Source organism: Raphanus sativus, chromosome 8 (genome assembly GCF_000801105.2).
Source record: "Raphanus sativus cultivar WK10039 chromosome 8, ASM80110v3, whole genome shotgun sequence".
NCBI lineage: Eukaryota > Viridiplantae > Streptophyta > Magnoliopsida > Brassicales > Brassicaceae > Raphanus > Raphanus sativus.
Genome location: NC_079518.1, coordinates 7,152,758 through 7,166,958, shown reverse-complemented (window position 1 = coordinate 7,166,958; position 14,201 = coordinate 7,152,758). Strand labels below are relative to the sequence as shown.

General features: G+C 36.5%; 2 protein-coding genes across 3 annotated transcripts; one reads left to right on the top strand and one right to left on the bottom strand.

Annotated features, from left to right (window-relative positions):
- Window positions 1-496: 496 nt before the first annotated feature.
- On the top strand, window positions 497-1,971 carry LOC108820745 (homeobox-leucine zipper protein ATHB-16). Its single transcript, XM_018593752.2, is given in 3 exon segments — window positions 497-788; window positions 943-1,754; window positions 1,756-1,971. Coding segments are annotated over 3 exon segments (894 nt in total). The 5' UTR covers window positions 497-733; the 3' UTR covers window positions 1,783-1,971.
- A 7,223-nt stretch (window positions 1,972-9,194) lies between these two features.
- LOC108821867 (probable disease resistance protein RPP1) lies at window positions 9,195-14,195 on the bottom strand. Of its 2 annotated transcripts, XM_018594855.2 has the most exons (5): window positions 12,555-14,195; window positions 12,168-12,358; window positions 11,242-12,098; window positions 10,858-11,136; window positions 9,195-10,733 (listed from the first exon to the last, which is right to left on the bottom strand). In XM_018594855.2, the coding sequence occupies exons 1-5, from the start codon at window positions 13,067-13,069 to the stop codon at window positions 9,447-9,449; spliced, it is 3,129 nt and encodes a 1,042-aa protein (XP_018450357.1). In that variant the 5' UTR covers window positions 13,070-14,195; the 3' UTR covers window positions 9,195-9,446. The 2 variants fall into 2 exon arrangements, with proteins under 2 accessions (XP_018450357.1, XP_018450356.1); XM_018594854.2 differs by having other exon boundaries at window positions 9,199-10,733; window positions 11,242-12,358.
- Between the last annotated feature and the right edge of the window lie 6 nt (window positions 14,196-14,201).

Here is a 14,201-nt window from a genome sequence, read left to right as displayed (position 1 = left end):
CTCCAAAGTTTTAGAGTATTTCATTCTCTCCCATTTGGACAAGAGATAGTGGGTCTAAAAGAATTTGATCTCAACCATAGTTGTAGATCTGTAGTTTATGTAATAACAGTTAATTCAACAATAGAAAAAAATTAGAGGTTAAGTCAACTCCTACTATTTTGTCCTCTAATATCTTAAGATTTTTATTTCTTTAGTAAGATTACAATCACAAAAATGAGTTGGATTCAAAACGTTTTACCTATGTATTAATTCATTTATCTTTCCCAAAGTGACCTTGAGCCCAGAGTGTTGGATGAATTCAAAGAACCTAAACCAAATTGTCAGTCTTTGTTCCCTTACCCACAGCCTTTTGCCCAACCCTTTGCTTTTGCCAATGAGATAACAGACAACCCACATTGTTAACCCTAGTTACATTGTAACCCTTTATGTTAACCCAAGCTTGGTTTATTTAAAGAAAAGAAAGTGGGAATCCAGCTTCATATTGAAAAACAAAGAACTCTTGCTCTCTCTCTCTCTCTCTTCCTCTATACAATTTTCTTCTAAATAGCCCAACTAAGAGCTTCCTCTTCTTGGGATGTCTTAATCCATTTCTATATTGTGTTCCTCTAAAGTCTTCTCTTTTGTTTGTGGGTCTAAGTCAAGAAGCTGAATTATTGTGTTTAGAACGTTGTACTACTGAAAAGTTAGAAGCATATGATTAAAACTCCAGAAGAATTATAACTTTGTTGGTGTCATGAAGAGACTTAGCAGATCAGATTCAATGTGTGGTCTAATCTCCAATTCCACAGGTGCTTAACATCTTCTTTTCCCCGACAAACTCATCTGGTTCTGTTTTTTTTTTTTCAAATAAACTCATACAATAGCAAATTCTCAAAATATCTATCCTGTTTAGATCTTTGCTTTCTTTCTTTTTGACGAACGCATTGGTTTACCTAACAACAGATGAGCAGAGTCGACGAGGGTACGGGCATAATTTCCAGCCTATGCTTGATGGTTACGAAGAAGACAGTACAATGGTCGAGGAATATTCCGGCAACCACCACCACATGGGTCAATCGGAGAAGAAGAGGAGGTTACGTGTTGACCAAGTCAAAGCTCTGGAGAAGAACTTCGAGCTTGAGAACAAGCTCGAACCCGAGAGGAAAACGAAACTAGCACAAGAGCTCGGGCTTCAACCTCGTCAAGTAGCGGTCTGGTTTCAGAACCGCCGTGCACGGTGGAAGACAAAACAGCTCGAAAAAGATTACGGCCTTCTTAAGAGCCAGTACGACTCTCTCCGACACAGCTTTGACTCGCTCCTCCGCGATAACGAGTCCCTCGTTTTAAAGATTAGTGAGCTCAAAGCCAAGATCAACGACGGAGAAGAAGATGACAACAACAAGGTTACGGCGGAGAGTGATATCTCCGCCGTGAAAGAAGAGAATGTTCCTCCGTCTCCTCCTGAGTTTATAGAACATTCCACCGGCTTTAATTACCGGCGAAGCTTCACCGATCTCCGTGACCTTCTACCGAACTCCACCGCCGTCGTCGACGGTGGATTTTCCGACAGCTGCGATTCGAGCGCCGTTTTTAACGACGAAACCAGCTCCGATAATGGAAGGTTGACGCCGCCACCGCCGCAGCCGCCGACGGTTACGGGCGGGAGTTTCTTACGGTTCGTGAAAACAGAGCGGATGGAGGATCATGACGATTTTCTGAGCGGTGAAGAAGCGTGTGGTTTCTTCTCCGATGAACAACCACCGTCTCTTCATTGGTAACTCCGCCTCTGATCACTGGACATGAGAATCGTTAATCGGAGGGCAAAACTGGAATTATCGAAAAATAAATAATTAGTGGTTAATCAACTCCCCGGGGTTATATGTTAATCTGTAATTAACGATGTTGAGAGTACTAAAACTAAGATTGACCACACCCTCTAGTCCCGATTGTATTCCTATTTTCACCCTTAAATACTCCACTTGACTAATATAACCTTTCTATGACATGCTTTTTTTTGCTTAGTTTGTACAAATACTTGTAGTTTATAACTCAGAGGGAGTGATATCTAATTAACAGAATAGATGGGTGTGAAAGTGAAACTGAGAACTACATTTTCTACGTAGCCGCAGCTTTTCTTCCACACGACCATGTCAGCACTCTCTCTTTGTTTCCTTTTTTCTTTTATTTAAACAGAAAATCCTATTTTCTAAAACTAAATTCAACCACGAAAACGACCTTGAACTAGTGTGTAGACAAAAACAAATTGATATTTATTCGATTGTATATGAATCGAATTTAGATCTGATGTTATAATCAGCAGTAAACCAAAATTTACAACAATGACTTATTGTGATCTCTTCAACCAAAAGAACACGTGTGTTTAACTCAGAGTGATGTCATTAAGTTTACATGTTAGATTTATTTTCAAATTTGTAAAAGATAATATTTTCCAAAATAGTTTTAAGATTCTACGACAATAAAAATTGAGTATTAACTTTGGCAAGATTATCAGAATAGTTCTTCAAATCTAGCAAGTGGTTGTCAAAAAAAAAAAACTAGAAAGTGGCTTTTAGAAAATGGTGCAGAACCTGATGATTTTCGTAAAAAGGGTTTGATGTCTGCAAACGTTGATTCTGGTGAAAGACAATAAAGTTTTCCACAGAAAATTAAAAATCTAAAGATCATAAAATTAAAAAGAAATACCTAAAGCATAGGATTGGCTTGTGAAAAAGTTGTCATCATCATCAAGGTGCTTTTCTTTTTATGATTGTGCGTACGTACGTTTATAAGTGGAAGCAAGGACATCGATTTTAGTGAATGATGAAAACATTCTGACTCAGTTCGAAGCTTTTACCATTCACGTACGGATCATATCTGAAATTGAGGCATTCAGGTCACGACATGACGCCTAAAAACTACTTCTATAGTTCTACTAAAATTCATTTTCAAGTATACTATTGTAACTTCTTTTAAAAAAAAATCTGTAAACAATAAAATTTCTTTTCAAATACAGCTGACTGAATAAATCAAAGCTGTATTAAAAAAAGCAGTGCATACATTTTCAGTTTCACCATATAAAATCAATACACATTCTACTGGAAATAGTGTAACTAATTTCAAATAATTAAGTTCCATTTAGAAATAGGCTAGGCTATGTAAATAGCATTGGAGATATATTTTCCCTGAAATGCTACATATCTGTGAAGCAATTACTATTATAAATTTCCAAAATAAAATTAGAAAAAAAGACAAGTACTCTATTTTTCCCGCTGTACTGCCAAATGGCACAGAATGCAGTGGGGGCCCCATAGCTTTTTCTCCTTTTCTTTATACGAAGCTGCGAGAAAATGGGGCCTATGAACCCATGTGATGTAGGGCCACGAATGCACCAATGGACATGTCATTTTCGTCATTGACATTTGTCACTGTTGGATGAAATAAACTGTTATTTTATATATTTATGAATAATTTATTACATTGTAGGATAGCTGGATGAGGATAAACATGCATACAGTGTTCTTTTCACAGCCTCGGATCCATTAGGGATGTACATAGATCAAAATACTCGTTATCTGATCCATTTCATTCAGGTTTGATCTGCTATCAAGTTTTTTCGGTAAAACAATTTCAGTCGTCTATTTCACTAGTTTGTTTGATCACTTAGAGTAGCTCGAATGGTAAAGTTTAAGAGCGTTTCTAAATATTTAAGAAAAATGAAAATTAATTAAATTAAGAAAGAGAAAGAGCAAAAGTTCTAGTTTTATAGGTTTTAAGAAACTGCCAATATATTTCGTAGACATGTGTCATTGATCTAAGAGGAAGTTAGTGTTTTTATTAATTTAGAAAAAATAAAACACAATCAAATAACTAAAATACTAATACTTTTTTTCTTCTAGAAACTCTAATGGTATTAGACTGATGGAACTGCTTATATTGTAGGATATATAGAATTATATGTTAAGATATAATTTTAGTAAAATTATATGCATTAAGATATAGTTTTCTATGTTTGAAAGTCATGAAATTATAGGTATTACAATAGGATTTTAGTTTTGAGTTAAGTTTTGTCTAAGCTATTAAAGTTCTATGCTCTTAGTTCTTTGATGTAAAAGTTCCTCGACTATTTTTGTGTTAATTATTTTTAATACTATATTAAAAATGAAAAAAATAAATTCAAATTGATTTTACCTTTTCCTTTAATTTTCTAATTTATTTTTAAGCTTTTAATATATTTTTTTTCAAATTTAGCCGGTTTCTTTGAAAATATGATTTCTTAATAGTATTATAATTCTTTTAGTTAAAAAATATAATATAAAAATGAATTTGAAAAGGGACCATATAGAAAAGTCACTTTAAGAATTAACAAAATCTCTGAACTCGAAAAAAGAAAATTAGTTATTTTTTTTTGAGAAAGCAAAGAAAATGATTTAATTGCTAAGCCAGTTTACATATATGGAACTAGGCTTGGGCATTCGGGTCGTCGGGTCGGGTTCGGGCCGGATCCTTTCGGGTCCGGGTCTTTCGGGTCTAGAAGTTTAAGACCCGATAGGGTAATTTCAAATTTTCGGTTCCGGATCGGTTCGGGTCGTACCGGGTCCGGATCGGGTCGGGTCTTATATAGTTGGACCCATTCGGGTAACTAGAATTTATCGGTTCGGTTCTGGGTCGGGTTCGGTTCGGGTTCAACCTAAAAAATACCTAAAAATATAAAAAAAAACTGAAAATATTAATATATCCGAAAATATTTGACATTTTATTTAAAATTTGTGTTTTTATTATATTAAAATGTGTATATATACTAAACTATGCGAGATAGAACAATAGTTGGTTGTCTCCTAGTGACTGACCCCTTTGTTATGTAGACAAATAACCCGTCTTCGACTCCCCATTGGTTCATTTTATTTAATTTATATTATTAATTCGGGTACCCGCCGGGTTTTTCGGGTTCGGGTCGGGTCGGGTCCAAAACCCGCGGGTCCTCTACAACAAGACCCGATAGGGTAATTTGATCGGGTCGGTTCCTACCCGGACCGGATTTTTTCGGGTCGGTTTCGAGTCGGGTCTTCGGGTCCGGGTAAAATGCCCAGGCCTATATGGAACTAAGTTCCTAAAGGTTGAAACAAAGATCTAATGAGTTTTTATAAATTACTGTTTGATGTTTGCAACATATAGTTCAAGTGATTGCTAAGTTTATCATATGTTATACTAAATTAATTTAAAATATTTTATTTCACAACTTTTTATAATTTTATTGTTTATTCTTGTCACTTTTTGATATTTTCAAATCCAACCAAAAAGGTTAGGAGCAATATAATTAATAGTTTTTCTTCAATATTTATGTACTGTAAATAAAATTCAACAGTTAGTTTAATGACAGAACCAACAATTGAAAATCATTTGTTTTTGTTTGAAGACTTTTTTTATTATTTGATTGATCTATAATTTTTTATTTATTTTGAATTTTTATATCTTTAAATTACACAACTAATAATTAATGATTTACATCCTTTAATCAATTCAATCAATATTTTTAAAAGTATAAAATAATATAATAAGTGAGATTTTGATAAAACCAAAAAATATTTTTGGCTATAATACAAAACCTTTTACACTTCGAATTATTTACAATTTTTTCATTTATGTTGTTACTTTCTGTAATCAAATCACATAGGGGTTTAGGTTTACCTTGATAGACCAAGGTTTTCAAATCGAATCACACAACGCGAAACGTCTAAGTGACATTTCAACTGGGAAGGTATCTTAATTTTCTTGCCTTCTAGAAAATATGGGGTTGACCTTATGTAGGCTGAATTTTTACTGTCTTTGATCTTCATCTCTCACCAACACAACACCTTACACTTTTCTGACTCTCTTATATACTTACGTAGGCTGAACATGTCTGTGGCCAAGGCTTTGGTGCTGTTCGGCAAGTGGGTCTCCGACATTTGCTTATTGTTCCCAGGATTCAAGCCTTAGGGGTGAGCCTATATGCTTTTCTGACTCTCTTATATACTTGCTATAAAGCCTATTAACAAACCTAATGACACTAAATCATTTGCAGAGGTCTCCTGTCGAGGGGATCTTAACCAGGCAGGATCTAAGGGCATACAACATTCTACAAGCTTTTCCTCACTTGGAAAAATCCAACGGTAGAAAAGCACACTGAATTGCTACTTAATTTGTTTTTACCTGTTGTCTGTAAAAATGGCTTTGCAGCTATGTTGTTTTCTTCCCATTCTTGAAGATGTTTCTGTCCAGTTTTGCAACTTTTTTCTTCATACCAAACAGAATGTTAAAAATATTGCACATATCTCTATTTGATACTTGTAAATTCACACCGAGGGAGGAACCATATGATGGGGTGGTTTGAGATGGAAGGCAAAGAACTATTAGACCAAGGAGTAATAACACCAGCTGATCTACATGAGTCTTTAAAAGGAAGACATGGAAACGAATCATCGGTTATAAATGTGGGCCTTCCTTCTTATGCCTTGCTTCATACACTTCTTAGATCTATTAAAGCTGGTGTTCATGGTATGCTTTTGCTTGATGGCTCGGAAGTGACTCATTTGAATAGACCGCAGGACAAGTTCTTGGATTGGTTCTTTTTAACCCAATTATGGTGTTGAAAGATCAGATCAGAGTGATTAAACTTGGAGAAAGTGAGTTAGTTACTTGGAGAAAGTTGTTCTCTTTGGTAACCATGAACAAAGGATGGAAGCCTGGGACAATCTTGGTAACCCACCTCAAGAAAACCTTAGAGCGGCTCAAATTCAAGGAATCAGCAGAAGGTAAACATTCAAACATTTTGTCTGAAAATCTCTGAAATTTGGGATGTTCTGTGAAATTTGGTTAACTTTTTTTTGTGTTGTAGAATGATGGGAATGGTACGGAGCATATCTAAGCTTCCGACGTATAGGAGAAGGTTCAGGCAAGTGGTTAAGGCTCTAATAACGTATTGGTTTAGAGAAAAGGTCCGACAAAATGGGTTACTTGAGACGCAAGCCAAGCAATTCAGAACAGATGGCATCTACAACAAAGATATCTTTTCCTTTCCAATTGTTTGTCTTATTTCATTGTTATTTATTACTAACTCTTAGTAATCTGTTGTTGGAACTCGTTTTTTGACGAAATGGTTTTAGACTATTTTCGGTATTTTTTTCCGGGCGAAGACGTTCGCCGGATAACTGATTGTTTGACAAACACTATGAATTAATGTATTCATATGTCAAAAATAGAGTTCATTTGAATGAGAAATGGAGTAATAAAATATGTGACTTAAGTGTACACATTAGATATTGGGTTTGAATTTGGATTTAAATATGTTAGATAGACTTATATCTAATAACTTATGGTTTAAATCATATTCATGTTATCTTTTATATTTGTTTAAATATAAAAATGTAAACCCAAAAGTATATTGATGGTTTTTGATTTGGTCAAAACATCTTTATGACTGGAAAAGAAAAAACGTACAAAAGTCATGAATTATGGAATTCAAATTTCATTATGGCACTTAATTAGTACGTTTGGTTGACTCCATAATGACATAACGTACCTTCATTTTTCTGTATAAAAGGAGCACTTGTGTTAACTCATTTGATAGAGATTTACATACAAACAAAGTATAGTAAAAATAATTTTCCCATGTTGAATAGTGATGTTTCTTATTTTTTATTTTAGTTTGTGTCTGAGAGTACAACACAAAATTAGTTTCGCCAGACTTCTGATAGAGTGACGCAAATTCAGAAGATTGTTTGCAGTTGTATCCTGGGACTCATTACGTTATCGAACCGTCGCACTACGGGACGTATTTTGAGTTAAGGAAAGAGATAATATCTCGCCTCTGCAGTTGTATCATCCTTTTCTTACTCTTTGGTATAGTAATATCATTTTTTATTTTTTACAATATTCAGTAATCCGTAGTTTATAAAATACGGTTCTATCATCTGTGTCCTTTGTGACAATGTTTCTTTTTTTTTAATTCAAAATAACACTTTTGCTTGAATCACTAGCTTGTTCATCATGATTGGAGTTCAATTTTGATAAAGTTGCATTTTATTTCATCTAGATTATGCTCATATTTAACGGCACTTGTTTGTTCGTCATAACCAGCCTCTGATTCAACAACATTCGATAATAACCAAAGCTCGCCGAGAAGACAAAACACAAACCACTTCTAAGTCTCTGCAGCCAAGAATGTTCTCTTCCTTTCTCGGCCACTACTCTGTCCGATCAACGCAACCACTTCTCCACCTCTTTCCCGTCGACTTAGGTTCTTCTCTGTTTGCATACTGTAGTTAGCTAAACACATTAACAACAACAAAAAAGACTAAAACTTTCCAGTTCCCAGATTGATTAAACACAGGAAGAAGGCATGTTTTGATGCAATTATCAAGAACCTTTTAGGACTAACCAATCTTCTCTTTAATAGTAGAAGGTATCCATCATATCATATATGGACTTACTCTGTTTTGCAACGAATGTGTAATATTATTAAACTTTCTAAGTTTGTTGCTTCTGCAAAGAAACGAAGATGGCAATAGAAAACGTCTGAAACCTGGAAACGTATCTCCACGCCGCTCTGTCCCTTCCCGTATAACGAAACCTCCTTACGTTGAGGCTTTTACAGTCCCTGGAATCTCAAGAGAGCATGAGAGCTTCTGGGAGACTTTCAGCTAGAGTTCGTGAATACGCTGGCACTTTGGTTAAGGTAGGGTGGTGAGATAAAGTTTCATAGTTTCTTCTTATGTTATTATATATACGCTTACAAACCATCATTTTCGTTTCTATTCAACAGCCAGGTGTGACGACAGATGAGATTGATGAAGCGGTTCACATTATGATTATAGAGAAAGGAGCTTACCCTTCGGCACTTGGCTATGGAGGTTTCCCTAAAAGTGTTTGCACTTCTGTGAATGAATGCATGTGCCACGGCATCCCTGATTCACGACCACTTGAGGTCTGTGTGTTTGTGTTTTCATATGTTTCAATGAAAACATGTTTTTTTCAGTTTTTTAATCTATACATTTGGAAGCTTATGTTGGTCAACAGGGTTATCATGGTGATACTTCAGCATGACTTGACTCTTCTTCATACAGGGAACAATGTAGCTGGACGCATGGTGTTGAATTAAACCTTCACCATAGAACCGGTGCTTACCATTGGAAGCATAAAACCGGTAATTTGGGATTGATCTTTATTGGAATTGAACACTAAACCAAATGGTATGTATATATAGTATAAATCATAATTCATATTCAATTATTCTTTTGCTCACACAAAGTATAGTGAAACTTAGTAGTCACATAACAGATACAAAAAAAAGCTCTCGTTGTCTGCAGTTCCATAATCTTCATCTCTAAATCTCAGCTGCTCTTATAGTCTGGAATTTCTTATAATCTTCATCGCCAATCTGCAGAGCTCTCAATGTGTGAAGGTTCATAATCCATCGTAATCTGTGAAGCTCAACAAAGGACCTCCATGAGTTGGAATATCCCGCATTCTTTTATCTTCCATGTTTTGGAATCCGAATTGACGAGCGCGAAATCAAAAAGAAGCTCGGTGGAAGTGACCTCCTCTGTTTCAACCTCAACTTCGAATGTGAACAGATGCCCCGAAAAAACTTGACCTACTCTTTTATTACAAGCAATGGAAGCATTCTCTCCGGACGTGATGCTACAACAGACAGATCCCCAATATCGTTTGGAAGTGATATCCCCTGTTTCATCAACCTCACCCTCAGTGCCCAAAATCCCCTCCAAAAGTCGAATGTTATTTTTGTCATCAGAAGCAGATAAGATGCAAGCCTTAAATTTGGCTGATTTTCCAACTGGCGTTTGATCCAACTTCACGGTTAAAGAACTGCCAGAAGATCGGTGAGTGAAGCAGTGAGGCACTTCTTCAGCGGGACAGACCGCATATTCATTTGTTGGAGTTTGGATGATGAGATCTCTGGCTTCTTGATTTAGTTTGTAGCAGTTAAGGAAGTTGAGACGAATATGTGGATAGCGAAAGGAGCAATTTAGTCTCTCCAGTGACTCACAATCTTCTGCATCTAGTTCCAATAATGAACCCGGTAGCTGTGGGAGTGACACCAGATTCCTCATTCTGCTTAGTATAAGTCGACGTAGACGAGATATTCTCCCGATCCATGGATCTACTAGCTCTTGAATGTCTGTGGAACTCTCTTGATGATCACTTTTCAACAAAAGCCAATCTAATACATGTTCTCCTACCACAAGCGGTAGGAGTGATACCGGCTTCTTCATTCCCCTTAGTACTATTCGACCTATTCTCCCTCTCCATGAATCAAGCTCTTGAATGTCTGTGGAACTCTCAAGATCACTTTTCAATGAAGAGCAACCTGAGAGATCGAGAACTACTAGAGATTCCAAGTTGATGTTGGCCAGATTAACCTCTAACTTTGAGCATCCCTCTAATTTCAATTCCGACAATCTACCAAGATTTCTCATAGAGGCAGGGAGATCGACCAGACTCCAACAAAGACTGAGATCCAGTTCTTCAAGATTAATTGCATTCCCAATGGAGGAAGGGAGTTTCACCAGGCTTGAACAACCACTGAGATTCAATCTCTGGAGATTGATTGCATTCCCAATAGAGGAAGGGAGTTTCAACAGACTCGAGCAATAGCTGAGATCCAAGTAATATAGATTAGTGGCAGTTGAGAGATCAGGAAGCTCTTTCAATCTTTTTGAATAACTCAAATCCATCCACTTGAGACTGTTAAGTGGCTGTAAGGACAGAAAGGAAGCAGACAATAACAACACATTGACACAATTAGTATTATACACATAAGAAAATTTGGTTACATGGCCTTGCTTGGACAGTTATTTTCAAAAATAAAATATTACTTACTTTATTTCCTTTCCACAATTTCGTAAGACCGCTAAAATTCATGTCTAGTCTGACTAGGAATTTTGGGTTAAAACTTGAAGGAAAACATGTCATCTGGAACTCCCACCATTTTAGTACTCTAAGTTCTCGGGAAATGTAGTTCATACTTTGCGGATTAATGCCTTTGCCAACGATCTCTAAAAATTGAAGATTAGAAAACCTTTCAAAGGCTCTTTCACTTGTCGATGATGTTATTTCCTGATTGTCATCGAAATATATTCCTATGACACTGTTATTACCCTGTGAAACAACCCAATAAAAACATAAATTGGGAATGGTTAATTATTAAAATAATCACACATTTGTAGAGAGCACTGCAATGTAAACACCAATATCAGAACTTACAGCGTTATCATCACCAAGTACGTCTTCAATATCCTTTGCATCATTCAAAAACTGTCGTTTTCCAGGTTCACTTGGATATTCTTGTCGCACAATTTCTCTTCCCAGCTGGATTAGCAACTTAGGCATTTCTATCCTTCCGTGTTTAGTAGAAATGAGAGATTTTTGAGATAAGACGTGAAGCCCTTGTCTCACATCCAAAAAAGATTCTTTTAGACAGCCTTCCACTACATCAACTACTTGAAAATGGAAAAAGCAAGCTATATGAAGAAATAAATCTTTATCTTTATCATATAAGGCATCATAACTAAACTTTAATATGTTCGCAATTTCTCCATTACGAACAAGGTGAGCCCTTAAGTTTGGTAGTGCCTTTGTCCATTCTTGCTCAGACATTCCCCGAAAATAGGATCCCATAACCTCTAACCCCAATGGAAGTCTACCTACAAGATCCATAACTTTCCAAGCAAGCTCCTCGAATCCATCCTTTGGGTATTTCTGACCAAAAGCATTGATGCAGAAGATTTGAAGAGCTTCATCATCTCCTGGTAAATCCATCTTGTGTATATGGTCGATCCCACTTGCTTTTAAGACCCTTTGATCTTGTGTGGTGATAATAATCAAACTCCCAGGACCAACACAAGTTTCGTTTGCCATGGCTTCCACTTGTACTGACTGATCAACATCATCAAGGACAAGAAGAACTTTCTTGTCTTTCAACCTATCTTTGACGACTCCCAAATGTGGAGCCTTGATATCCTTATCATTGGTTACTTGAGACATAAGCTTCTCTTGTAAATACAACTTCACACTGTGCTTGTCTGAATAAGCTGGCATGGCATAGTTTCTTCTGATATTACCTATAAAGACACTTGTTTGGAAATCTTGGGAGCATCGGTTGAATATATATCTAGCGATGGTGGTCTTACCAATCCCAGACTGACCCAAGATCCCTATTTTCCTCACCGATTCATCCGAACCTAGCTGTAACAATCGTCTAATTTTTGTCATCTGAGATTCCATCCCAACTAAGTCTTCGAAATCACTGGAAGGTGCTGAAAGGTTCAGCTTGTTCGAAACATCAGTCGCAATAGCTTCAATCATCTCTGCTTCAGTTTCCCTGGACATTGAGGGGTGATCAATAGTTATGTTATATAGTCAAGAAAATTTGCACACACACACACACTTATTGTCATACTAATAATTGTAGATCAAATATGATTGAAGCTATTTTCATACTTATTCAAAAGCTATATACGTATAGAGGTTGATGCGTTAGGAAGATTAAAGAGTAAGTGAAAATCAAGAGGACGAACCAATTATTTGAATGGAAACCTGCGATTTGGGCCACTTCTGTCAACGCATGTTTCCACCTTTGGATCTCCTCCTCTGTTTTTCCTTTACAAGTTTCTTCGAAGACCTTCCCAAAATCACCAGTTTGCTTTTTTATATCAGTTGGATCCACTTCATAGAAAATTGACATCACTGTTTGCCCCAGTTCGTCTCTGCACTTGATGATCTCCACCAGCTCGTTCAAGCACCATGTGGAAGAGGCGTAGTTCTTGGAGAGCAAGACAATAGCAATCCTCGATCCTCTAATAGCTTCTACGAGCTCAGGACCGATGGACTTACTTCTCTCTATATCATTGTCAATGAATAGGTCGATTCCTTTGCTCATGAGCTCCTTGACAACGTGGCTGAGAATGGTTTTGCGGACATCTGGTCCATGGAAGCTTGGGAAAACATGGTATTTCCAATTGTGAGGCAAAGAAGAAGGAGGAGCCAAAAGAGTTAAAGCAGTAGAAGAAGAAGAAGAAGAAGAAGAAGCCATTGTTTTTTTTTTTCTTGCTGGGAGATCGTAGAGCTTTTTTGATAAGGAGGAATAATTAACAAAGAAGATATTAGTTACATACTAACACACAAACATTGACTGACTAAAATAAGCAAGAACGAAAGTTTCCGGAAACAGTTGGTATCATCAATTTTCCACAAGAAATTTGTGGCCAACAGCATCGTTTGGACCTACCTAATTAAAGAGATAAGATAACGTTGCAACAAGGTTCACCACAAATCCTCACTTTGTATGAGATATCTGGTGTAGAAGTAGGCCAACATTTCTATTGGCAAATAGGGGGGTTCCAAGTCCATGCGCAAGTCCTTATTACTTCTTGGGTTGTAATTGCTATCTTATTAGGTTCCGCAGCTCTAGCGGTTCGCAATCCACAAACCATTCCAACTGGCGGCCAAAACTTCTTTGAATTTGTCCTTGAATTCATTCGAGATGTGAGTCAAACCCAGATTGGAGAAGAATACGGTCCTTGGGTTCCCTTTATTGGAACCCTGTTTTTATTTATTTTTGTTTCTAACTGGTCAGGAGCCCTTTTACCGTGGAAAATTATCCAGTTACCTCAAGGGGAGTTAGCAGCACCAACGAATGATATAAATACGACGGTTGCTTTAGCTTTACTCACATCAGTAGCATATTTTTATGCGGGTCTTAGCAAAAAAGGATTAGGGTATTTCAGTAAATACATTCAACCAACTCCAATTCTTTTACCCATTAACATCTTAGAAGATTTTACAAAACCCCTATCACTTAGTTTTCGACTTTTCGGAAATATATTAGCCGATGAATTAGTAGTTGTTGTTCTTGTTTCTTTAGTACCTTTAGTGGTTCCTATACCTGTTATGTTCCTTGGATTATTTACAAGCGGGATTCAAGCTCTCATTTTTGTCACTTTAGCTGCGGCTTATATAGGTGAATCTATGGAGGGTCATCATTAACTATTTTTTTTTTCAAATTTAGGTTAGCCCAATTATCGAATAGTTGGTTTACGTTATGTAAGAAACACTTGTATATGTCATATTTGATATTGACTAGGTATATAAGTTAAAGATCCATATAATCTGCCCCACTACTTTTGTGAATTTCTATTTAGATAACGATTCAATTATAAGTTCTT